This window comes from Tachyglossus aculeatus, chromosome 1 (genome assembly GCF_015852505.1).
Source record: "Tachyglossus aculeatus isolate mTacAcu1 chromosome 1, mTacAcu1.pri, whole genome shotgun sequence".
Classification (NCBI taxonomy): Eukaryota; Metazoa; Chordata; class Mammalia; order Monotremata; family Tachyglossidae; genus Tachyglossus; species Tachyglossus aculeatus.
In genome coordinates, this window is record NC_052066.1 from 60,372,380 (window position 1) to 60,399,737 (window position 27,358).

Sequence of the window (27,358 nt, forward strand, 5' to 3'; positions counted from 1 at the left end):
ATGTTTTTCTTGAGAATATATCTTTTGATGTGCTCCTTGAGAACAAGGGCCTGGTGTACCTTAGTTTTAATTCTCTCTTCCTCAGCCCCTAGCAGGAGTACTTTCTCCATTGTAGTGCACACATTTGAGAATTGATAGTGTCCTCAGGATCAAAGGAACCCTTGGGTTATTGGAGTCAGCCCACAGATACACCAGGGGTTCCTTCTGGATGAGGAATTCAAAATCAGGGAAAATTAGCAAACCTAAAGAAAGGATACAAATTTCCTTCTTTAAGCTAATTGAATTTCCTCTGTGGGTTGTGGGTTATATACTACTTACATTCTTCCTTACAATATTGAGTAATGGCTTTTCCTCTCTAACCAAACTGCTGTCACGTTGATATGAGCACTTATCCTATTTAGTCTTGCATCAGTCTCCTTGCAGACCTCCCTGCCTCCTGTCTCTTCCCCACTCTAGTCTAAACACACTTCACTCTCTTACGTGGACCATTTCTCTGGAAAATAAAAATGTTCAGTTCATGATTCCTGTCCTCTTCCTGACTTTCCCGTCACTGAGGACGGCACTACCATCCTTCCCGTCTCACAAGCCTGCAATCTTGGTGTCATCCTTGACTCCTCTCTCTCATTCACTCCACACATCCAATCCATCATCAAAACCTGCCAGTCTCACCTCCTCAACATCGCCAAGATCCGCCTTTTCCTCTCCATTCAAACCGCTACCTTGCTCATCCAATCTCTCATCCTATCCCAAATAGATTACTGCATCAGCCTCCTTTCTGATCTCCCATCCTCCTGTCTCTTCCCCACTTCAGTCTGTGCTTCACTCCGCTGCCCAGATTATCTTTCTACAGAAACACTCTGGGAATGTCACTCCCCTCCTCAAAAATCTTCAGTGGTTGCCTAAAAACCTCCAAATCAAGCAAAAACTCCTCTCTCAGCTTCAAAGCTCTCCATTACCTCGCCCCCTTCTACCTCACCTCCCTTCTCTCCTTCTACAGCCCAGCCCACACACTCTGCTTCTCTGCTGCCAATAACCTCCTCATTGTGCCCCATTCATGCCTGTCCCACGTCCTACCTCTGGCCTGGAATGCCCTCCCTCCACACATCTGCTAAACTAGCTCTCTTCCTCCCTTCAAAGCCCTACTGAGAGCTCACCTCCTCCAGGAGGCCCTCCCAAACTGAGCCCCCATCCTCTGCTCCTCCTCCCCTCCTCATCGCCCCCATTCCCTCCCTCTGCCCTGCCCCCAGAGCAATTGTTTATATTTGTACATATTTATTACTCCATTTTATTATGTGTATATATCTATAATTCTATTTATTGTGATGGTTTGGACACCTGTCTCCCCCTTCTAGATTGTGAGCCCATTGTTGCGTAGGGACTGTCTCTATATGTTGCCGAATTGTACTTTCCAAGTGCTTAGTACAGTGCTCTGCACACAGTAAGCGCTCAATAAATATGATTGAATGAATGAATGAGTGAATGTTTCCTCAGCACTCAAGAACCTCCAATGGTTGTCCATTTACCTTCACATCAAACAGAAAACTCCTTATCATTGGGTTTAAAGCACTACTTGCCCTCTCTTACCTTGCCTCACCGACAGACTCTCTGTCTCTCTATCTTGTCTCTCTCACCACTGGCCCCTCACCCACAAACTGCCTCCGGCCTAGAACTTCCTTTGTCTCCCATCTTCAAACGCCTGCCCTATCGTGGGCCTACCCCCAACCCCAAAGATTGGGAAAGAGGGGACCCTTCCCATCTCTGACTTTACTCAGAGGGAGAATTAACCTCATCCTTCTCGTCGCTCTCTGCCTTCGAAGGGGCCTATCTCTCCTCATCCCTGCCATTACAGAAGCAGCATGGCTCAGTGGAAAGAGCCCGGGCTCGGGAGTCAGAGGTCATGGATTCAAATCCCGACTCCACCAGTTGTCAGCTGTGTGACTTTGGGCAAGTCACTTAACCTCTCTGTGCCTCAGTTCCCTCATCTGTAAAATGGGGACGAAGACTGTGAGCCCCACGTGGGACAACCTGATCACCTTGTATCCTCCCCAGCGCTTAGAACAGTGCTTTGCACATAGTAAGCACTTAACAAATGCCATCATTATTATTATTATCTCCTCCAAGAGGCCATCACTCATTTCCATTACTCACTTGCCCTTCTGTATCACTCATGCACTTTGATTTGTACCCTTTATTCACCCTACTCTCATCAGTTATGTACGTAATTTACTTTTCTGTCTAGTTCCACCTCTAGACTGCAAGCTTCTTATGGGCAGGGAAGCTGTCTACCAACTCCGTTATAGTGTATTCTCCCTACTGCTTATTACCGAGCTCTGCACATAGTAAGTGTTCAAATGCTACTGACTGACTGATTGCCTGATGATGTTAAAAGCAATGCACAATTCAGGTAGAACACATATAGAGATTTCATTGCCTGCGCCATAAACATTCCTTCTTTGTTCCTGTTTTGAACACTGCCTAAACCCTGCCACATCACACTTCTATGGACCCAAAAATCTCAACATCTGTTCTAATAGACTCTCACTTTAACCCTCTGAAATGAAAAACCAAGCTGCCAATTCTTTACAGACCAGTAATACTTCCAATAAAAAGTGTTTCATATGTTCCAACATATACCCTTTAAAAACAGAAATTGAGAAAGCGTTCCTGAGAAATAATGTAGTCCTTTTAGTCAGGTTTAGCAGGACCAGTTAGTATTTCACAACTAGAGGTGTCAGAACAGATACATTTTCCTTTCAAGAACATGGAAAGTTAAACCAAATGGAAAAAAAGCACAAGCTAAAGTTCAAAAACAGTTTAAGAGTATGTGCAGCAGGCAGTTCATGGAAGTTCTGAGGGCGAAGTAAACTTTTTTTTTTAAGAATTCTGAGGGGGGAAAGATCCATCGGAGGGAATGTGTCTGTTAGACGGTTGTGTTGTACTCTCCCAAAGGCTTAGTACAGTGCCCTGCACACAGTAAGTGCTCAATAAATAGCACTGACTGATTGATTGGAGCAGGAAGGATGATTCCTAAAGAAGAGACTTCCCAAGTATAAGAGATAGTCATCTCCAAAACAGATCTTTGTCAATTCAGAAGTCTAAAAATAGACTTAGCAGGTAAAGATGCACAATTTAAACCAGAAATTGTCACATCTACATCTCTTCCAGCACTATTCCCTGTATGTCATCCATTGCTAATATAGTAGTAGCTGGAACAGCTTGGATTTTAATTTATATTGCAAAGCAGCATAACCTAGTAGATAGAGCATGCCTGGGGTAGGTCATGACTCCACTACTCGTCTGCTGTGTGGCTTTAGACAAATGACTTCACTTCCAAGGGCCTCAGTTACCTCATCTGTAAAATGGGGATTAAGACTGTGAGTCCCATACTCTGCACACAGTAAGTGCTCAATAAATATCACTGATGATAAATTATCCTTCCTTGGAGATAGATATATTTTGGGTAGTACTGCATACAGCATGATATTTTGAAAACCTAAGTAGTTCTTGTTGGGAATGCCCTCCCTCCACACATCTGCCAAGCTAGCTCTCTTCCTCCCTTCAAAGCCCTACTGAGAGCTCATCTCCTCCAGGAGGCCTTTCCAGACTGAGCCCCCTTTTTCCTCTCCTCCTCCCCATCCCCCCACCCTACCTCCTTCCCCTCCCCACGGCACCCGTATGCTTGTACAGATTTATTACTCTATTTTACTTGTACATATTTGCTATTCTATTTATTGTGTTAATGATGTGCATCTAGCTTTAATTCTGTTTGTTCTGATGACTTGACACCTGTTTACATGTTTTGTTTTGTTGTCTGTCTCCCCCTTCTAGACTGTGAGCCCGTTGTTGGGTGGGGACCGTCTCTATATGTTGCTGACTTGTACTTCCCAAGCGCTTAGTACAGTGCTCTGCACACAGTAAGCGCTCAATAAATACGACTGAATGAATGAATGAATAATGTGGGACAGGGACTATGCCCAACCCAATTTGCTCATTATTCGTTCATTCCTTCAATTGTATTTATTGAGCGCTTACTGTGTGCAGAGCACTGTACTAAGCACTTGGGAAGTACAAGTCAGCAACCTATAGCGACGGTCCCTACCCAACAACGGACTCACAGTCTAGAAGGGGGAGACAGAGAACAATACAAAACATGTAGATGGGTGTCAAAATCGTCAGAACAAATAGAATTAAACCTCTATGCACATCATTAACAAAAATAAATAGTAAATATGTACAAATAAAATAGAGTAATAAATCTGTACAAATATATATACAGGTGCTGTGGGGAGGGGAAGGAGGTAGGGTGGGGGGATGGGGAGGAGGAGAGGAAAAACGGGGGGCTCAGTCTGGGAAAGCCTCCTGGAGGAGGTGAGCTCTCAGTAGGGCTTTGGGGTCATTATCCACCCCAGCACTTAGTATAATGCTGGGCACATAGGAAGTGCTTAACAAATACCACAGTTATTATTATTATTATGTCAGCGGGTTTAGGGTTTTTCTTGGTTGTGTATCACAGTACTACACACTGGTAACGTCCCCAACTTTGTTTTTTTGAACTACTGCTCAGCCAATCTCAGCTCTGGGAAACCCCTCCTCCACTTGGATATTCATAACAGTGGTTTTTTCCCATTGCTGCACAGTCAAGTAGAATCACAGACAAAATAGGAATGGTTGGTGACTACTCTGAGGATTTGCATGACTTTCTCTGTATTTATTGTATCGTATTTATTGAGCGCTTCTGGTGTGATGAGCACTGCACTAAACACTTGGGAGAATATGCCATAATAGAGGTGATAGACATGCCCCTTGCCCGAGGAACTCACAGCCTAGACAGACATTAAAATAAACTATGGATGTGGTGTAGTGGTAGAGCTTGGGACTGAGAGTCGGAAGCTCATGAGTTCTAATCCCGGCTCTGCCACTTGTCTGCTGTGTAACCTTGGGCAAGTCACTTTACTTCTCTGAGCCTCAGTTACCTCATACATAAACTGGGAATTGAGGCTGTGAGTCCCATATGGGACAGGGACTATAACTAACCTGATTTTCTTGTGCCGCCCCAACACTTAGTACATTGCCTGGCACATAGTAAGAGCTTAATACTATTATTATTATTATTGTTATTAAAGTGCTATGGCGCTGAGGTCAGAGTGAATCGACTTATACTTCCCAAGCGCTTCATACACTGCTCTGCACACAGTAAGTGCTCGATAAATACGACTGAATGAAGCAAGGGTGATCCAGAAGGGAGAGGGAGTAGGGGAAATGAGGGCTTGGACTTGAAGCAGCATGGATTCCTGGATAGAGCACAGGCCCAGAAGTCACAAGGACCTGGGTTCTAATCCTCACTCCATCACTTGTCTGCTGCTCAACCGTAGGAAGTCACTTAACATCTGTGCTTCAGTTGTCTCAATTGTAAAATGGGGATTAAGATGTTGACCACCATGTGGGACACGGATTTTTTTCAAGCTGATTAGTTTGTATCTATCCCAGGACTCAGTATAGTGCCTAGCACACAGTAAGTGCTTAACTAATTCTATTAAAAGAGATGTGATTTAAGAAGGGTTTGAAGGTGGGGAATGTGATCATCTTTTGGATGTGAAGGGAAAGGGACTTCCAGGCCCGTGGCTGGTCGTGAGTGAAGGGTTAGCAACCTTTCCTCATCCCTTGGGTTTGCCACATTCTAAATAAGCTGACTTGACACACTAGAGCTGGAAAATAGATGTAGATAACATTCAAGATATTACTTTGAAAATCTTCAATGACGGAATGTTTCAAAAAGTGAAAATGAAGGGTAAGAATGAGGCACAAAATCCAGTCTGTTTTGTAAAGAAGACTTTTTCCAAGTCCAGAAAAGAATCAGCAAAATGAAGAGTTATTACCTAAGAAGTTCAGTCAGCTATGATAGATAGCTGGACAGTAAGAATATTTTTTCTGGCAATAATCTCCTAATTTGAGGAAAGCCTTGCCTTTGCTTGTTTGCCAAAGCAACACAGGGCCAGATGCTAAGATAGTTCACATTTCATTGCACCATAAAATTTCATACTTGATATGTTACATGTTAAAAAGAGGCAAATCTATTATAGGAAATATGCAAAATCAGGCAAATTTATTTTAGACTGATGCTGTAGCATTACCTACACCTTAAAGAAGGAGTTGTAGATCACAAATTCCCATTCCTATAACTCTATCAGCTACTCTGTCCGAAGTCACCTTGTATCTTCGCCATTTAAAGTTAGGTCACGGCATAACATAGAGAAGCAGTGTGGCTTAGTGGAAAGAGCACGGGCTTGGGAGTCAGAGGTCGTGGGTTCTAATCCCAGCTCTGCCATTTATCAGCTGTGTGACTTTGGACATGTCACTTAACTTCTCTCTGCCTCAGTTACCTCATCTGGAAAATGAGGATTAAGACTGTGAGACCCACATGGGACAACCTGATTACCTTGTATCTACCCCAGTGTTTAGAAAAGTGCTTGGCACATACTAAGCGCTTAACAAATGCCATCATTACTATTATTATTATTATCAACTAAAATTTACAACCTGGATGGTAGAAGGAATGGGAGCACTGGTGACAATGAAGTACTGGGGACTGTGAAACTGAATCACTGTGGCATTGATAGACTGTTGATTTGACTGGGGGCGGCTGGTTCCACTGGTTCCAGTTTCCACCACATCAATCGACCATTGGTATTTATTGAGTGCTTACTGTGCGCAGGACACTGGATAAAGTGCTCACCACATCTAAGCCAGTTGGCAGTGGGTCTTGGCCAGCTTCATTCCTCTCTGCTTCTCCCACCTGTGCAATGACAGGGAAGCTTCTGTGTGCCTTGAACAGTGGACCTGTTGGAACGACCTTCACATCTTGGGACATTAGGAGTCGTTTTCAGGCCCTGGGACATTTCTTGTCATGGCCACAATTTGTTCCTTGTGAAGGGTGCCAAGATTGAAGGCAGGATGCCAGATTCAGGGCAGTTCCGAACTTGACTGGTTGGCTGAATCATAATCACATTTTAATTTCTTTCTGATCACCAAACCCCCATGTTTACATTTCCACCTAACTCCTGCAGCTAATGAATAATATTCTTGCTGAGAGCTGGCAAAGATCTTCTTGAAGTCTGGCAAAAGTATTTGTTCTATTAAACTTTTTCAAAATTACCATGATCCTTGAGAATGATTGTTGTTTTAGTTGAACACTGGCTTTGTGCGAAGCACTACACAGAGCACTGGGGAAGGTCAAGGAAAATAATTCACACAGTCTCTGACTCATAGAAAGTTCATCAAATAGTGGGGAGAGACTGCAGTGTTGGTGTAGGGATACTGGAGTCTGCTACATAAGGAATGAAATAATGAGATAAATGTAGCAAAAATATAGAAATAGTAGCAATAAGAGGAGTGATAGACTACTGTACCAGGAAGTTATTAAAGCTGTTTGCTGCTCCAGCTGGGCCATCCCTTCTTCCTGATGATTGTGTTCCATATGGAATATCCTCGTGTTTCACAAACTCTATTTATTTCACTTGCATAGGGTTTTTTTTTTCCACCACAAGTCTGGAGAATATGGTGGATAGTTAGGTTCCAAATCTGGTATCTGAAAGGGGCTGTCAGGGTCAGGCTGACACTGAAATTCTTACTACGAACCCACAGAGGAGAGCTGAATACTTTAGGTGAGGGATTTAAAGGAAGCCAAGCTGCTTTACTTCGGACACTTTTCCAACTGATCTAGCAAAAACTAACTCCCTTCTTACTATAAATGGTCAGGAGCCATTGCTTTACATTTTTGTGATATCCAGGGTCTCTAGCTGACCACTTCCTCCCAATGTTATGCCAGCACACTCTCCAATGCAAACAGCATGGCCAAATTCTGAGTCATTAACAGCAGCATTTCCTGTAGCACCTGGGTTTCCTTGGAGGTGTCCCATGATGTACTCAACTGCTCTGACCTTGATTAACTTATGAGATCACAGTCTATCATGGAATGAAAACAAAAGAACCATGCACACACACATCCCCCTCTACATCGACACACTTCCAGAAGGAGATGTACACAAACACAAGGGGCAGCAGTCACCTAAAATAACATCAAGGAACTAACTCTGATCGAATCCTGCAGCTTAGGTGAACAACTCCCAGGATAAGATGGTCTGCCATGCTCGATGCAACAAATCTATGCTTATCTTCAGTACAATCCCACAGAGCCTGAACAACAGAAGAGTCAAGACATTTTGACATGCTAACAGTTAGTTGTTCACCACCCAGGAAAGCTCATTTCCAACTCTCTCTGGCTTTGTAACAATCTCTCAACGTTGTCTGAATAGTAGGTTTCAGTTTTCTACTAAGCCACCTTAAATGAAATAAATCCACCTGATCGGGAAAGTACAGTGATCAAATCCAAACTTTTCAACACAGTGTATGCAGACTTAGAGTTCCGAGGAACAATGGATCATTGTCTCAACCATCATGAAAACAAAGCTCCTCAGATTTAATCCAGATGGAAAGGTATGCTTCTGCCAAAAGTGATGAAGGGCTTCTTACTCATCAAATCTTATTCACTAGCCATTTGACATTTGGTTTAAAATACCATTTAGTTGGTTACCTTACAGTATTTTTCATCTCCTAAAATCTTTAATCTGGGCATATTAATTACCTTGCAATTGGAAAACCATACTTTTCTGTATATTGAATATTCTACAGTGTTTGGAATATGCAGCCTGCCTTGTTCAATCTCAGATATTCCATTAGAGTGACAGAAAAACATAATCACACAGGAAAAAACAACAAATGATTAAATGCTGCTAAGATGGAAGTTCTAGAAAATGAAAGACTTTACTCAAACACTGAAACTATCTGAAAGCTGTTGTTTTACTCCTATTTTAAGGATCATGAATAAATTCATTTTACTATTACTACACCACCACCACAGGAAATGATTTCAAGTCTACTAAGCCAAAAATATATATAAATACCACAGTAAAAACCTAGCCCTTTGCAAGAACGTATTTTGTTTCCTTTGAAATGTTATTTCCATCTCTGTGGCCTGTGGACACAATCACAGGGTAAGATAACATGGGGTAATTATTAATCGCAAATTAACAGATGGCTAGACACCACACTCAGGCCAAAAACCAAACCCCAGTTGATTAAAAAGGATGAGTCCAATGTCTCTCTCATCTTAGTTGCACTTCTCTATTTTCGGTGAAAACTTCATTTTTTATTTTACTTTCGAAATTAAATTTAGAACTTCACTTTCTCTTTTGACTATTTCAGATTTAGGGGGCACAGTAGGTTTATCAATATAGGAAGACAGTTAATGAATGGTTTCTCCTTTTAAACTGATAGCACTTTAGTTAGGGGGATAGACAAACCTACATACCTCATCCCACTCTAAAAGATAGCTGGTGATTTTTGAGCCATTATCAATTGGTGCCTGTGGAAAAAAAAGAACAAAGTAAGATGACAAACTCAATCCCCATTCAATCTGCAAAATGCTATTCACACTGACTCTGAAACAAGGGTTTATATATTGGACATAACTGAAAAATGTGTGTCAAGACTTTGTTATGTAAGGAGCAATAATCCAACACAGGCAGGAACATTTTCTTCCAATTTGAAATATTTCAAGTTTTGAACTGCGATAGTTTCAATTAAAGTGAAGGAAAGGCTAGAGAATGGGTGAGTCTCTAAGTCAACTGTGGTTTGGGGCTTTTGGGTAGAACTGCCACAAAAGGTGGTTTTAATTTCTGCAACTGAGCCAGATGATACACAGTCTTTAAATTTCACAGGTAACTCCTGGCTGAAACTTTTCTTCACCACATCAACTGGCTACTTTTGACCTTATATCTGAAAAATGAGACGTTCATAGTCTCATGATTTATTGGTCTTCCCAGCTAGCGAGATTCCCTACAATATTTTCTTTTCAAAACAGTTTGAGTACCGAGCATTCTTCTGAGTTATTAAAATGAAGAAGGGTGGCCTAGAGGATAAAGCATGGGCCTGGGAGTCAGAAGAATGTGGGTTTTAATCCCACCTCTGCCACTTGTCTGCTGTGTGACCTTGCGCAAGTCACTTAACTTTTCTGTACCTAAATTCCCTCATCTATAAAAAAGGAGTTAAGACCATGAGCCCCAAGTGGGACATGGTCTGTGTCCAATCTAATTAGCTTGTAACTACCCCAGTCTTTGGTACAGTATCTGGCACACAGGCTTAACAAATGCCACTATTATTATTATTATTATTATCATCATCATCATCATAATATATGCTTTCTGATGAAGTTATCACCTCAATGTAACTGGAACTACGCATCAGGCAAAAATTCCTCACCCTCAGCTTCAAGGTTCTCCATCACCTCGCCCCCTCCTATCTCACCTCCCTTCTCTCCTTCTACAGCCCAGCCCGCACCTTCCGCTCCTCTGCCGCTAATCTCCTCACTGTGCCTCGGTCTCGCCTGTCCCATCGTCGACCCTTGGCATACATCCTGCCCCTGGCCTGGAATGCCCTCCCTCCACACATCTGCCAAGCTAGCTCTCTTCCTCCCTTAAAAAGCCCTACTGAGAGCTCAACTCCTCCAGGACGCCTTCCCAGATTGAGCCCCCTCCTTCCTCTGCACCTCCTCCCCTTCCCCATCACCCTTACCTCCTTCCCCTCCCCACAGCACCTGTATATATGTATATATGTTTGTACATATTTATTACTCTATTTTATTTATACATATTTATTCTATCTATTTTATTTTGTTAATATGTTTTGTTTTGTTCTCTGTCTCCCCCTTCTAGACTGTGAGCCCACTGTTGGGTAGGGACCGTCTCTATATGTTGCCAACTTGTACTTCCCAAGCACTTAGTACAGTGCTCTGCACACAGTAAGCACTCAATAAATATGAATGAATGAATGGAATGCTTTCCCTCCTCACATCAGGCAGATAATTGTTCCTCCCCACGTAAAAAACATATTGAAGGCACATCTCCTCCAAGAAGCCTTCTCTGACTAAGCCCTCCTCTCCTATTCTCCCACTCCCTTCTGTGCTGCTCTTACTTGCTCCTTCATTCATCCTCCCTCCCATCCCCCAGCACATAGAGAGAGAGAGAGAGAGAGAGAGAGAGAGAGAGAGAGAGAGAGAGATATGTATACGAGAAGTAGCTTGGTTTAGTGGAAAGAGCATGGGCTTGGAAGTCAAGAGGATGTGGGTTCTAATCTCGTCTCCGCCACTTGTCTACTGTGTGACCTTGGGCAAGCCACTTAATTTCTCTGTGCCTCAGTTACCTCAACTGCAAAGTGGGGATTAAGACTGTGAGTCCCACGTGGGGTAATCTGATTACCTTACCTGATTACCCCAGTGCTAAGAACAGGGCTTGGCACATAGTAAATGCTTAAAGAATATCATCACCATCATTATTATTATATCAGTATATATCTGTAATTTATTTATTTATTTATCCATTTATTTATATTAATGACAGTCTACCCCTCTAGACTGTGAGCTCGTTGTGGGCAGGAATGTGTTCACTTGTTGTTATATTGTATTCTCCCAAGCACTTAGTACACTGCTTTGCACACAGTAAGCTCTCAATAAATAAGATTGAATGAATGAATGAATGAATGAACTGTTCTTTCTTTATCCAGAGAGATTTCTATTCATTTTCATTTGAGCAAGACCAGTATGGCTAAGCGGTGTAAGCATCATTGTAACCATCCCAATTATCATTTATTAAATGCTTCTAACTTTGACAGCACCATACCAAATCAGATCTTCAGGGATTTGAATTTTTTAATAAGTGCTGAGCCTACATTTATTTGGCACCAACCCTAGAAGTAGCTGGACCTACATCTTTTGGCAGCAACCCTAAAGGTACCTTTAAAATCCAGATTGTGAGCTTCTGCTTCTGTTTCCCATATCATGATGATTCACTAGTACAATAGTCCTCAAATTTATTGCGCAAGTTTGTTGTTCAGAATTATCAACACGATCAGAGATCAGAAAGCTGCTTGTAAAACTATTAAGGACCCATAAAGCACGGAATAACAGGTGGTGGAAAATGCTTACTCATATTGTATCTAGGCTTTTGGATTCACCTACCTTCCACTGTAGGGTGAGTGAACTTTTAGTCTTGTGTGTCATCTTCGGTGGGAAGGGACAGTCTGGAGCACAACTATGAGTGGTGAAGCTAACTGGCTCAGAACAGGATCCCTTTACTGAATTATACATTGCATATATTCTGAGAAAAGAAAAAACAAAAACCCATCACACAAACATACTCAGCTGCAATGACCAAAAAACATAATCAAAGACCGTAATCACTGCCTTGGATTTTCTACAACATGCTTCTATTAGTAATCAATCAATAAAATCCAATACTAAGAGCTTGAGAGAGTACAATATAACAGAATTTGTAGGCAGGTTCCCTGCCCACAATGAACTTACAGTCTTCAATGGGGAGATAGACAATAATATAAATGAATTACGGATATCATCATCATCATCATCAATCATATTTATTGAGCGCTTACTGTGTGCAGAGCACTGTACTAAGCGCTTGGGAAGTACAAACTGGCAACACGTAGAGACAGTCCCTACCCAACAGTGGGCTCACAGTCTAAAAGGGGGAGACAGAGAACAAAACCAAACATACTAACAAAATAAAATAAATAGAATAGATATGTACAAGAAAAATAAATATGTACAAACATATATATATATACAGGAGCTGTGGGGAAGGGAAGAAGGTAAGATGGGGGGATGGAGGGGGGACGAAGGGGAGAGGAAGGAAGGGGCTCAGTCTGGGAAGGCCTCCTGGAGGAGGTGAGCTCTCAGTAGGGCCTTGAAGGGAGGAAGATAGCTAGCTTGGCGGATGGGCAGAGGGAGGGCATTCCAGACCCGGGGGATGACGTGGGCTGGGGGTCGATGGCGGGACAGGCGAGAATGAGGTACGGTGAGGAGATTTGCGGCACAGGAGCGGAGGGTGCGGGCTGGGCTGTAGAAGGAGAGAAGGGAGGTGAGGTAGGAGGGGGCAAGGTGATGGACAGCCTTGAAGCCCAGGGTGAGGAGTTTCTGCCTGATGCGCAGATTGATTGGTAGCCACTGGAGATTTTTGAGGAGGGGACTAATATGCCCAGAGCGTTTCTGGACAAAAATAATCCGGGCAGTAGCATGAAGTATGGATTGAAGTGGGGAGAGACACGAGGATGGGAGATCAGAGAGGAGGCTGATGCAGTAGTCCAGACGGGATAGGATGAGAGCTTGAATGAGCAGGTTAGCTACGGTATGGATGGAGAGGAAAGGGCGGATCTTGGCAATGTTGCGGAGCTGAGACCAGCAGGTTTTGGTGACAGCTTTTATGGATATGCACATAAGTGCTGTGGGGCTGATGGAGGGGTGAATAAAGAGTGCAATTCCAAGTGCAAGGTTGATGCAGAAGAGAGTAGGAAAGAGGAAATGAGGGCTTAGTTGGGGAAGACCTCTTGGAGATGTGTTTTGAAGGTGGGGAGAATGATCACCAACAAGATATGAAGAATGAGGAAATTCCATGCCAGAGGCAGGATGTGGGCAGGAAGAAACACCTATGCTGTATTTTTCATTGTAGAATTGGGGATCCATTCCCTTTTTCATCCCTTGATTGGAATGGGACCTGGGCATCTTCTGCCTGCTAGTTATTTATTTTTTAATGGTATTTCTAAAGTGCTTATTATGTGCCAGGTGTCATACTAAGCACTGGGTAGATACAAGCTAGTCGGGTTGGACACAGTCCATGTACCGCATAGGGTGCACAGTCTCATTCCCCATTTTACAGATGAGGTAACTGAGGCACAGAGAAATGACTTGCCCAAGGTCACACAGCAGAAAGAGGGGAGAGTGACTGTCAGATATGAAGAGGGTAGGTGTTCTAGGCCAGAGGCAGGACACGGGGGAGAGGTCTGCGGTGAGATAGATGAGACTGAGATGAAGTGAGCAGGTTGGCATTAGAGGAGTGAAGTGTGTGGGCTGGGTTACATGAAGAAATCAGGGAGGTAAGGTAGGAGGGTGCCAGGTGATTGAGTGCTTTAAATCCGATGGTAAGGAGTTTTTCTTTGACGTGGAGATGGATGGGCAATCACTGGAAGTTCTTGAGGAGTGGGGAAATATGGACTGAATGTTTTTCGTACCACAGCATAACTCTTGTTCTCCCCTAAGACGTTTGTGTTCCTAAATGAGGAATTTCCCTAGCTAAGGAAAACAATACAATGATCAACCCAGTCTCTGTAGGGGGATATTTTACGGTCAAATGCCTAAATTATTCATTCATTCATTCATTCTATCATATTTATTGAGTGCTTACTGTGTGCAGAGCACTGTACTAAGCACTTGGGAAGTACAAGTTGGCAACATATAGAGACGGTCCCTACCCAACAGCGGGCTCACAGTCTAGAAGGGGGAGACAGAGAACAAAACAAAACATATTAACAAAATAAAATAAATAGAATAAATATGTACAAATAAAATGAATAGAGTAATAAATATGTACAAACATATATACAGGTGCTGTGGGGAGGGGAAGGAGGTAAGGTGGGGGGGATGGGGAAGGGGAGGAGGGGGAGAGGAAGAGGGGGCTCAGTCTGGGAAGGCCTCCTGGAGGAGGTGAGCTCTCAGTAGGGCCTTGAAGGGAGGAAGAGAGCTAGCTTGGCGGATGTGGGGAGGGAGGGCTTTCCAGGCCAGGGGGTCGACAGCGGGACAGGCAAGAACGAGGCACAGTGAGGAGGATAGCAGCAGAGGAGCGGAGGGTGCGGGCTGGGCTGTAGAAGAAAAGAAGGGAGGTGAGGTAGGAGGGGGCGAGGTGATGGAGAGCCTTGAAGCCGAGAGTGAGGAGTTTTTGCCTCCTCTTATTTTTGGACTGTCAATGCTTGTGTTGATGTTTACAAGATGGGGAAAATGACTTAGATGATTAGAAAAACAATATTCTGAAAAATGTAAATGAATTTCAGAACTCTCATGTGCACCCCAAAAATGTAAAGAGTGAAATAAGAGGAAAAATCCTATTCTACTATTCTCTCTTGGGTGAAGTTAAAAGAGAGGAAGTGAATGACAACAGCTGTGTTCTACTAAAATCAGTGATAGACCTGTAGAAATTCAAACAAAAAGGATATCAGTCCTAAATTTCTCCATATAAATATGTGTTGAAGAAAAATACATTGAGTTTCATGTAGCTATACACTTGCTAGCTATTGATGCCAAATATACTTCTGCCGAACGCAGCAGAAAAATCAGGCATGTACACTTTATCCTTGTGAAAATGTAAACCTTGCAAATGTTTCCAAGGATGAAGGCACCAAAGATCATCTGCTGACGCTAAGTACAGGTCATGCTAGCTAAGATTCTTGGCTCAGTTTTAACATGTGTCCGATTTCACCAGCAAAGCTGAGAAATAAGTAAAAACATTCATCTTTGCTCTTACCATTCTAGGCCCTTCTCTGATTTCCCTTCTTCCGTCTTTAGGAGAAGGGGAATGTCCCAGCGTTCTCAAATCTTAATGGTTTTTCACCACATTACCATGAGGTTTCTCTGAAATGCACACATATATATATATACTTCCTCCTCTGTCCTCTAATTTGGTATTTATTTAGAGCATATGAAGTGCTAGAATGGACACCCTGGGCTTGTAATCTAGGTGGGCAGAGCAGGTGTTTTACCCCATTTTACAGATGAGGAAACCTAGCTCCAGAGAGATTAAATGATTTGCCCAAGGTCACAGAGCAGAGCGGAAGTAGAGTTGGGATGATAAACAAATCCCTTGACTTCCAGTGCCATGCCCTTTCCAACAAGCCATTGATGTATAAGGCCACAAGATGTTAGAAACCACTGCTTCCTATTTAAGCTGTAACGAGACTTTTCCTTTGAAAAAGGAAAAATGACCATTCCTAAAAATTTAGAGGCCAAAGAATTTATTTTCCAAAGTTTTATGAATTAAAATTATTTTCTCCAGGCCAAAATATTACTTGTCCTGGCCTTACAGTGAAAAGTACAGTGTTAATTGACCAACAGATGTTAGTCCTTACAATGACATTAAACACTGTAAGCCCACTGTTGGGTAGGGACCATCTCTATTTGTTGCTGATTTGTACTTCCCAAGCGCTTAGTACAGTGCTCTGCACACAGTAAGCGCTCAATAAATACGATTGAATGAATGAATGAATGAAAGTGTTACCTTCAAGGAATAAGAAATCTGAATAGCCTTGAGAATCTGGTTTTAATACTGGTGACTGCAGTTCAATTATGTGGCCTTAATCAAAAAGTAGTGAAATACCTTCCTGAATTATAGTGCCAAGCTCAGTTCAATGATGTGACCTTAATCAAAGAGTAGTGAAATACCTGCCTGAATTATAGTGCCAGCCTATTTAAGTATCTCCAGTCAATATCAATCAATCAGTGAAATTAGAATGACAAATTGCAGGAATAACGGATTTGCGGACAGCCACTCCTGTCTGAACAGCTGTGAAAAATTGCCCTGGTTCTCTTTCAGAAATGAGAGTGTTAAGTGGACAACCATCTCTGCAAACCCAATCTGGAAACCAATACTTCTCCAGCTTGGTTTGTCTAAGTCCAGGAAAGGGAGGCAAGCCCCTTGTTTTAACAATGCTTGAGTCATTCTGTTTGTGGGACACTCCATTCGGTTGTCTCACTGGCGATAAGGAAAAAGGTTTCATGAGAAACACGGTCCCCAATTTCCCCAGTATGTCTGTAATATGATAGAGTCACATCATCTTGTCACATGCAGCAGCTTGGTGACTGCAATTTGCTAGTCACATATGGCAAGCACATCATGTGTTAATTGGCCAAGGACATGCTATCTAGGAGATCACATAACAGGGAATTTTTTTATTCTAAGCCTACTTGGGATAGGGGATGTGGTAACAAAAAATATCTGCTCTAACAAGCTAGGAGAAAACATTTCCTGCCTCACTAAATGTTGTAGTGAAGTATTAGCAAAGTAATGTCCCAGCACTCAATACAGTGCCTGGCACATAGTAAGCGCTTTACAAATACCATAATTACTATTATTATTTTCTTTACCTCTGAATCCTAACTCAGTAGCAGCATTCAACATTTATGATTTTTGCAAAAGGAAAAAAAAACACCTTTATCAAGAAATTATGTGCAAATGAATACGCTTTGTATTAACTCATTTATTGACAAGAAAAGCTCATGGAAGAAAGCACTATGCTTTGCTTGGTTTCAAACAGCTACATGTTCACATAGAGTGTTAAATCGTTTTGATAATTCATTCATTGAGTTGTATTTACTGAGCACTTATTGTGTGCAGAGCACTGTACTATGCGCTTGGAAGAGTACAATAATGATGATGAAGTTATCACTTTTAAAAGTCCTACTAGCTGACTCTCTGGATCAAATCAGTGGAGAAATTTCAATTAATCAACTGCCTAAGAGTGAAAATACAGTACTTCACAGACCAATTAACAAATTCAATCTGTAGGACCCAACAGGGTAACTGTGTACTTAACAGCTGCATGGCAATGGCATGTAAGTATTCACAACAGGAGATGCAAAAGAAAACCATATCCAACTGAAACTACTTTGGAATCCTGTACATCATTTCCAACTGGTATTTGGCTAGAGTAGTGGGGCCAGTACTGTGAGAACTAAGATATTTAATGGCCACAAGTAGCAGTAACTGCACAAGTAATTTATCTCCCTCTCTCATTACTAGTTTACAGATGACAAAACTGAGGCCAAGAGAAGTGACTTTGCAAAGGTCACCCCCAGAAAGCCAGAGATGGAGCTGGGACTTGAAGAAAGGTCTTCTCATTCCCAATCCTGTTCTCTTTCCACAAAGACACGCTGTTGAGATATCAAATGTATGAACCCGCAGTTCCTTCTGTACTAGGTAGGATTACTATGGCAACAACATCAGTAGGGTAAAACTAACCTATTGCATGATGGCTGTTCTTCTTGACATCCACTTGTAGGGATATTCTTGAAAATTTCTCTAACTTCTCTAAAAATCTGTTATGGGGAAATCATCCATGAATGAGGAACAACATGGCCTACTGAAAAAAGCCTGGGCATCAGAGGACGTGGGTTCTAATCCCAACTCTGCTACATGCCTGCTGTGTGACCATATGCAAGTCATTTACCCTTTCTGTGCCTCAGATTCCTCATCTGTAAAATGGGGAATCAATACCTTTATCCTCTCTCCCATTCAGACTGTGAACCCCATATGGCTTAGGGGCTGTGTTATTTGATTATCTTAAGGTCATATCTCTTCCATGAGGTCTTCCCTGATTAAGCTCTCTTTTCCCCAGTTTCACTCTCTCTTTTGTGTCATTTATGCACTTCATATGTGGCCCAACCCCTTAGCACTTCAGTACCTATCTTTAAATTATATACTACAAATTACTTATTCATATTAATCATTGTCTCCCCCACTAGACTATAAGCTCATTATTGGCACGGAATATGTCTGCTAATTCTGCTGTACTGTACTCTCCCAAGCACTTAGTATAGTGCTCTGCACATAGTAAGCACTCAATAAATATGATTGATTATTTTTATCTATCCCAGCACTTAGTTCAGAGCATGGCACAGAGTAAGTACTTAACAAATATCATTATTATTATTATTTTTAATTGTGATAAAGGAATCTAATCAAAATCCTCTTGAGCTCATGATGGCCTACCCTGCACAACTTCCCGAAGAAAATAAATCCATTTGCTGTATGAAAAAGTGTTTCTTTGTTTCTTTGCTCCCATTTCCTGGTGCTGTGGGTTTTGGTGCACTTCTGAATTTGTGCAGTCAACATCTTCTAGATTTTGAAACAATTACATCCCCTCTCCAATTTCATCTGTCCATACAGAAGAAACCTAATCTTTTCAGGCTATCCACATATAGGATCTGCTCCATCCTTCTGATTATTTTGATTGCTTTTCTCTAAGCACATTATGACCTTTCTCCAAAGACAAATACTGAGTGGATGGATTTCATCTGATTTTAATCAGCAAGAAGAAATTCAGTGTCATTACCGATGTCATTCAACCACGACTTCTACTTTTTTGTGTTCTACAATGCTATGTTGAGACAGATTCGGCAAATGATGGACAACTTGTAAGATATTGGATGTCAAGAGACTACTGAAGAACTATATTATCATAATGAAGTTTTTGACCCACACATGTTCATCTAGGCAAAAATATATTAAAAAATACTTTTATTCACCAGTTCAAGCCTTTTCTATTAAAATAGAGTTTTGGCATCATAACTCACCTGACGTGATAATCTGTTGCGGGCCTTAGGTCTTTCAGGATGCACTCTAATTCTTCTCCACTGCAAAAAGAAATCATCCTTAAGCCATAAAGTTTCTTGATAATTCTTAGATATTGGATTTTGGTGTTTAAAATGAAGTAGAGATGAGGCCTGCTCTAGTAGTAAATCAGGAATGAACCATTTTCTTTTTGGAGATGCCTATTATGGTCAGGCCCTTAGATGAAATGGAAGAACAAACTTAACTAAATGGTAGTACAAATGGTAATGAATTCACCTCCCTCTGCCAGCACTCAACCAATATTGGTAGGATTGGGCTTTCAGTTTACATGACTGCAAAATAAAGTTTTTTCTTTATTTAGACACTTTTTAAAAAATCACAAAAGTAAATGCCAAGAAATTGGAAAGATATTAAACTAAAAAGGAATTAACTGTTAAAAACTCTTCTGGATAAATGTGTTTGCATCCAATTCTTTTATTATTATAGCACATGGAAAATAAAAAAACAGGGATATAAATGATTCAGTTCAATTAAAATTCACTGAGTGATCCTACGGGCATGTGACCATTATGACAAATCCCACCCTCCTGGAAGTGGGACAACTTGATTACCTTGTATCTACTCCAGCACTTAGAACAGTGCTTGGCACATAGTAAGCGCTTAACAAATACCATCATTATTATTATTATTTAATCTTTTCCCTTCACAAGAGCTATTTTCCCCTTAAAGTTGAGATGGAAGAAAAATCTTTTTCAAATATCTATATAGACAGACCCTAGAAATTCATGTTGGCCATTCCATTTGGAGGAGAAACACTGGGAGACATGAAAAGGCACCAAAAATCACAGATAAAAAAATTTTTCCTAAAACACATTAACGATAGCTATCAAGAAGGTCCAGTCAGGGACAAATGGAGAGACTTTGCCAAAGGAAGAAAAGTCATAATCAACCAGTGGTATTCACTGAGTGATTACTGTGTGCACAGCACTACACTGGAAGAGAATACCAATCCAATACAGTTGGTAAACATGTTCCCAGCCCACAACTAGCTTTCAGTCTAGAAGGGGAAGCAGCCGTTAATATAAAGGAATGAATTATGGATATGTACATATGTGCTGTGGGGTTGAGGATGAGGTAAATATCAAGTGCTTAAAGGGTACAGATTCAACTGCACAGATGACGCAGAATAGAAAGGGAGTCTGGGAAAAGAGGGCTTAATCCAGAAAGGCCTCTTAGAGGACATATGACCATAATAAGGCTTTGAAGGTGGAAAGACTTGTGATCTGGCACATATGGAATGGGAGGAAGTTTTAGGCGAGAGGGTGGACGTGGGAAAGGGGTCAATGACAAGACAGATGTGACTGGGCGACAGTGAGCAAGCTGGCACCAGAAGGACAAACTGTGCAGGCTGTACTCATATCAAAGAATACAGAATTCATACGAGGACCAGTTACGACTACTAAATCTGCTCATTTAATGGAAAATTGACAATGAGAGGGTTAATCGATCTTATTGCATGTTTACTGTGTACAGAGCACTGTACTAAGCACTTGGTACGGTAGAATATACCAGAATTGGTGGACAGCAAAAAGATTATGGTTTAGAGCGGAAACAAACATTAAAATAAATTAATATGAATGTAAGCGCTGTGGGGCTGAGGGAGGGATGGATAAAGGGTGCAAATCCAAGTGCATGGGTGACACAGATGAGGAAATGAGGGCCTAATTGGGGAAGGCCTACTGAAGCAGATGTGCCTTCAATATGGATTTGAAGGTGGGGAGTGGTCAGATATGTTCGTTGGTCAGATATGAAGATATGATATTCCAGGACAGAGGTAGGACATAGGCCAGGATGTGGGTAGGACGGCAGTGAGATAGATGAGGTTGAGGTACAGGTTAGCATTACAGGAGTGAAGTGTCCAGGTTGGACTGTAGTAGGAGAGTAGGGAGGTAAAGGGGCAAGGTGATTGAGCGTTTTAAAGCCAACAGTAAGGAGTTTCTGTTTGATGCAGAGATGGATGGGCAACCACTGGAGGTTCTTCAGGAGTTGGGAAATATGGCCTAAACATTTTTGTAGAAAAATGATCTGGGCAGAAGAATTAAGTATGGAATGGAGTGGGGAGAGACAGGAGGCAGAGATGTAAGCAAGGAGGCTGGTGCAGTAATCAAGGTGGCATCAGATAAGTGCTTGGATTAACGTGATAGCGATTTAGATGGATCGGAAAAGCGGGATTTTAGCCATGTTGTGAAGGTTGAATAAACAAGATATATTGACAGATTGAGTATGTGCGTTGAATGAGAGAGGTGAGTCGAAGTTAACACCGAGGTTACAGGCTTGTGAGACAGGAAGGATGGTGGTGCTGTCTATAGTGATGGGAAAGTCATGGGGAGCGCAGGGTTTGGGTTAGAAGATAAGGAGTTCTGTTTTGAACAATGTTAAATTTGAGGTGTCGGAGAGACAACCAAGTAGAGATGTCCTGAAGGCAGGAGGAAATGTGAGACTGCTAATTTTATGCTTTTCCTGTGTAAGCATATTCAAAGGTAACTAGATGTCAACTGGACTGACAGCTCTACAAAAATGACTTTGATTCGCAAATGATCTCATATTTGTTGACCTTCCTAATATTACTGTTTGAATAGCACTCTTTAAAACAATCCATTAACAGTTACATTCTTATTAGTTTGTTCATGACGGTATATCCTTTTTCAATCTCCTTGAAGATCAGGGTTCTCATAAAGATACAAACATCAAGAACACATCTCATCAATAAGTATAAATGAGCTGTTACCTGTAAATGATCTTGTACTTTCCATCTCTTCCTTTGTCTGACAAGCCAACCTCATAACTGTAGGTGTATGGTGAGCCATTGCTGGGTCTCTCTCCACTTGAAAGGCCAGCTGGAGGAGACCAGGTAAGAAGAACAGTTCTTGCCTGAATGTTTGAGACCTAGGAAATAAAATAAAAGTGAGTTGGTATCGCGAGACACAAACTAGTGTTTTGAGGACCAACTGCCCTGACCACAGTACAGAGAGACCCTGGAGTTGGTAAATCCCTGAGCAGGCCCCACATCATCTGAAAGATCCTAGACATGAGACATTGAGGCATTTCTAGTATGTTATCAGGAGGAGTGGCCAAGTGGATAGAGCACGGACCTGGCAACCAGAGGACCTGAGTTTTAATCCCAGCTTTGCCACTTACCTACTATGTAACATTGAGCACGTCAATTAATTTCTCTGTGTCTCAGTTCCTTCATTTGCAAAATGGGGGCTCCATACCTGTTCTCTCCTACTTCTACTGTCAGCCCCATGTGGGACCTAATTATGTTGTATCTGGCTTACATGTAGTAAGACTTAAACACCGCAATTATTATTATCAATTAATGAATGACATTTATTGAGTGCAAGAAGCAGTTTGGTATAGTGGATAAAGCATGGGCCTGGGAGTCAGAAGGTCATGGGTTTTATTCCCGGCTCTTTTACTTGTCTGCTGTGTGACCTTGGGGAAGTCACTTCACTTCTCTGAGTCTCAATTCCCTCATTTGTGAAATGGGGATTGAGACTGTGAGCACCACATGGGATAGGGATTGTGTCCTACCCGATTTGCTTGTATCCACTCCAGAGCTTAGTACGGTTCCTGGCACATAGTAAGCGCTTAACAAACACCACAATTATTACTATTATTACTTAGTGCAAAGTCTGAAATCAGCATTTTGATCCATCCAGAGGTGCCACAAGCAGAGGGCAATTAGTTAGTCATCTCTGTTGCCAGAACTTGATGGTGAATATATTCCCTTAATGAAAAGGAAACCTATTCTCTCCTTCCTGGGAACTATACCTCCCCAAATCAAGAAGGGTGGTGTTTCCCCAATCCCGCTGGGAGAATAGAATCTTCTTTTAGGAGGTAGGTTTTAGCCAAAAGGAGACTGAAAAATTTGATCCTTATCAGCAGACCATATGCAGATCAATGATATTTAATGAGAGCTTTCTGTGTGTGGAGCACTGTATTAAGTGCTTGGAAGAGTGTGATACAATATAGTTGGAAGATACTATTCCAACTTCTAATTCCACTTGCCCCACCTCCTGGTCTCTCAATCAATCAATTAATCAATCACTGGTATTTATCGAGCATTTACTGTGTGCAGGACTGCACTAAGTCCTTGTGGTAGTACAATAGAACAGAATTGGCAAACACATTAGAGCTCCACAAGGAGTTTACAGTATAGAGGGGAAGATGAACATTAAAATAAATTATGGATATGTACACAAATGCTGTGAGTCAGGGTAGGGTGAAGGGCAAAGTGCTTAAAGGGTATAGTTTCAAGCTCATAGGTAATGTGGATGGGAAAGAGAGTAGAGGATATGAGGACCTTTCCAGGCCCTCCCTTACCCCTTATGTGCTACTCTGCCTCTTCCACATGGCTGAAACATTAAAGTATTTAAGTCCAAGCATCTGATGAAATTTTATGTAACTATTGAAAAAGAAGTTATTGATGTGAAAAATTCTGGATTTAGCTTTTTATCCCCTTTGCGCATATGCTATGTATTTGCTGTGTTTTATTTTATCTGAAAGTTATTTTTGATGTCATGATCAACCAAGAATTTTACCAAAGTCATCCCCCAGTAACCACGATTAACCACATATCACAAAATGCAGCGTGACATTGCTCAGGTTCTGTGGTGCAGAATCAGGATGCAAGATATACGAAGAAAGTAAAATCTAACAACACTGCTCTCTCCTCACACTACGTCTCAGTTAAGAACACTGTGAGGCATGAAGACTAATCTTAGACTGTGAGCCCCATTTGGGACAGTTGGAACTGTGTCCACCCTGATTAACTTGCATGTAATCAGAACTTGCAGTTCTTACAACAGTGCTTGACAAATAGTAAGCGCTTAACAAATACCACCTTTTAAAAGAGTAATCACTCACTCAACAGTATCTGATTGCTTATTCTATGCCAAGCGATGCATTAACCACTTTGGGAGAGTACAATAATAATTATGGCACTTATTAAGCGCTTACTATGTGCCAAGCACTGTACTAGGTTTTGAGTAGATACAAGATAATTGGGTCAGACATGGTTCCTGTCCCACATAGGACTCACAGTCTTCATCTTCATTTTACAGACGAGGTAACTGAGGCACAGAGAAGTTATGCAACTTGCCCAAGGTCATACAGCAGACAAGCAGCGGAGTTACAACAGTGTTACACCTAATCTCTTACCTAAAGAAGCTTACAACCTACGCTCTCTGAGGAAAGAGAGCAGGTCTACTTACTCTACTCTACCAGTGATACATAATAATAATAATAAAAATATTTGCTAAGTGCTTACTATGTGCCAAGCACTATACTAAGGTTCCAAGAGTGAGGGGGAAAGAGTGGGGATGAGCTGGGGAGAGAGAGTTAGCAGTGAGAGAGTTTGCTCAAGGAAGGTGGTGAAGGGATACAATGGGACTGGCGGAAGACTCAATCCTGTGGTGTTTGACTTTGCTTCCTTTTCTTGGTGCTACTCCACCGAGTTCACTGCTGCATTCCCCAACCTGTTTGCTGCCCCTCTAGGGGCAAGACAGGTCAGATTCACTCAGTTATATTTATTAAGCACTTACTGTGTGCAGAGCACTGTACTAAGCATTTGGGAAAGTATGCTACAACAATAAACAGTGATATTCCCTACCCACAACCAGCTCACAGACATCAATACAAATAAATGAAATTACAGATATATATACATAAATGCATGGGACTGAGTGGGGGGGGGGGGGCGGGAAGGAAGAGTAAAGGGAGTGAGTTAGGGTGACGCAGAAGAGAGTGGGAAATGAGGAAAAGTGGGGCTTAGCCTGGGAAGGCCTCTTGGAGGAGATGTGTCTTCAATAACGCTCTGAAGGGGGTAATAATAATGATGGTTAAGCACTTACTATGTGCCAAGCACTGTTCTAAGCACTGGGTAGAGTAATTGTCTGTAGGAATTGAGGACGGAGGGTGTCCCATGCCTAAGGCAGGACACTGGCCGGGGGTCAGTGGTGAGACAGGTGAGATCAGGACACAGTGAGAAGGTTAGCACTAGAGGAGTGAAGTATGAGGGCTGTGTTGTATAATAATAATAATAATAATAATAATAATAATAATAATAATAATAATAATAACAATAATGGCATTTGTTAAGCGCTTACTATGTGCAGAGCACTGTTCTAAGTGCTGGGGGGGATACCTGGGGGTAATCAGGTTGTCCCACATGAGGCTCACAGTCAATCCCCATTTTACAGATGAGGTAATAGGCTCAGAGAAGTTAAGTGACTTGCCCAAGGTCAAACAGCAGACACGTAGCAAAGCCGGGATTAGAACCCATGACCTCTGACTCCCAAGCCCATGCTCTTTTTCCACTGAGCCACGCTGCTAAGCGAGATGAGGTAGGAGAGTGTAAGGTGCTTTAAAACCAATGGTAAGAAGTTTTTGTTTGATATGGATGTGGATGGGCAACCACTGGAGTTTTCTGAGGAGGGGGGTGACATGTCCTGAACATTTTTGTAGAAAGCTGATCTGGGCAGTGCAGTGAAGTATGTCACCTGCACAGGACAGTCCACTGTAGATCTTGCATTATGGCAGCCATTCCTGCCTAACTGTGCTTCAATCTCGTTTCTCCCAACAGTAGATTTTCCTTGATTAATTTTTAATCCCCCTGGTTTTATCCCATGTCATATCTACACTTCTCCACTACCTAAACACTTGTATACTTGCAACCTCCTGTACACTGAATACATGCCTTAAACACCCTATTACTTAAGAACAAGTTCATGCCCTTCCTATCTAGAAATTATTTTATAGTGTCTCTAGTGCTATACTGCAAAATTCTTGAAATCCAATATGTTGACTAATCTTTACTGTACTCTCCCAAGGGCTTAATACAGTGCTCTGCACACAGGAGGTGCTCAATAAATACCACTGATTGATTTGATCTCAAATCATCTCAAATGAGGTTCTCAAAGATCACAAAAATGGTCTCAAAGATATCTCAAAGTCTCTGCTCCAGCTTGGGGAAAATGAAGAGTTACCAACATTATGCTTCCTTAATGTATAAAATACTGAAAAGGTGAAGCCTATGACTACTGGTCACTGAATGGCCATGAGCCTGACAAAACTGCTCCTCTAGCCCAGATCCCTGCTGCTTTTACTCTATTACGCTATGAAGCAGTGTGGCTTAGTGGATAAAGCTGGGGCCTTGGAGTCGGAAATACCTGGGTTCTAAAGCCAGCTCCACCCCTTGTCTGCTATGTGATCTTGGGTGAGTCACTTCACTTTTCTGGGCCTCAGTTACTTCACTGTATAACGAGGATTAAGAGTGTGAGCCCCATGTGGGACAGGGACTGTGTCCAACCTGATTACCTTGTATCTACCCCGGTACTTAGAACAGTGCTTGGCACATAGTAAGCTCTTAACAAGTGCTATTATCACTATTATTATTTAATGCTGTCTTTGATTTTTTATGTTGCTATATTGTTATTATTGTTTAGTCTTTCCTTACAGGAGATCACCAACCACTTCTTCCCACTTTATTCTTATACTATTAGGCTCTTGGAGCTCTCCCTCAAGCACTTAGTATGGCGCTCTGCACGCAGTAGGAGATCAAAGTAATAATGATGGATTTATAAATGGACGCATGCTATTTCTGTTTACCTTCTGCCTCTTTTCCAAACTGTAAGGTCAGCGTTTTCAATTGATTTACATTTTCAAGGTTATTTTCATCCACAAAAACCAAAAAATCCCTCAAGTAAGATTAAAGTTACTTCTTGGGTGGCTTCCTTAGTCAGGCAATTGTATTTACTTACCGATAACTGTTAATCTTATCGTTAAGTCCCACAAAGAACCCTGTGCCCAGACAAAACTAATGGATCAAAGTGCTTGGAAGCATATAAGAGACAGAGCAGACATTATCCCTATCCTCAAGGAGTTTATCAACTAGCAGGGGAGTCAGATATTAAGTTATGGCTAGGGGAAGGAACTCAGGGAAAAGATGTGTACAAAAAAGCTCCAGGGAGTGGGGAACGTACCTTAGCACTTAAGGAGTTCAGAATCAAGTGCATGAGTGATGCATTTGAATCAGTCTGGAGAGATCTGTGAGT

General features: G+C 41.8%; 1 protein-coding gene across 2 annotated transcripts in view; it reads right to left on the reverse strand.

Moving 5' to 3' along the window:
• FNDC3B (fibronectin type III domain containing 3B) overlaps positions 1-27,358 on the reverse strand; it is a 423,729-nt gene that overhangs the window by 106,713 nt on the left and 289,658 nt on the right. For both annotated transcript variants that reach the window (XM_038748752.1, XM_038748114.1), the window contains exons 8-11: positions 22,030-22,187; positions 19,244-19,303; positions 12,071-12,209; positions 9,368-9,421 (exon numbers count right to left, since the gene is read on the reverse strand). In XM_038748752.1, coding sequence (XP_038604680.1) covers positions 9,368-9,421; positions 12,071-12,209; positions 19,244-19,303; positions 22,030-22,187 — 411 coding nt within the window. The remainder of the gene's footprint in view (positions 1-9,367; positions 9,422-12,070; positions 12,210-19,243; positions 19,304-22,029; positions 22,188-27,358) is intronic.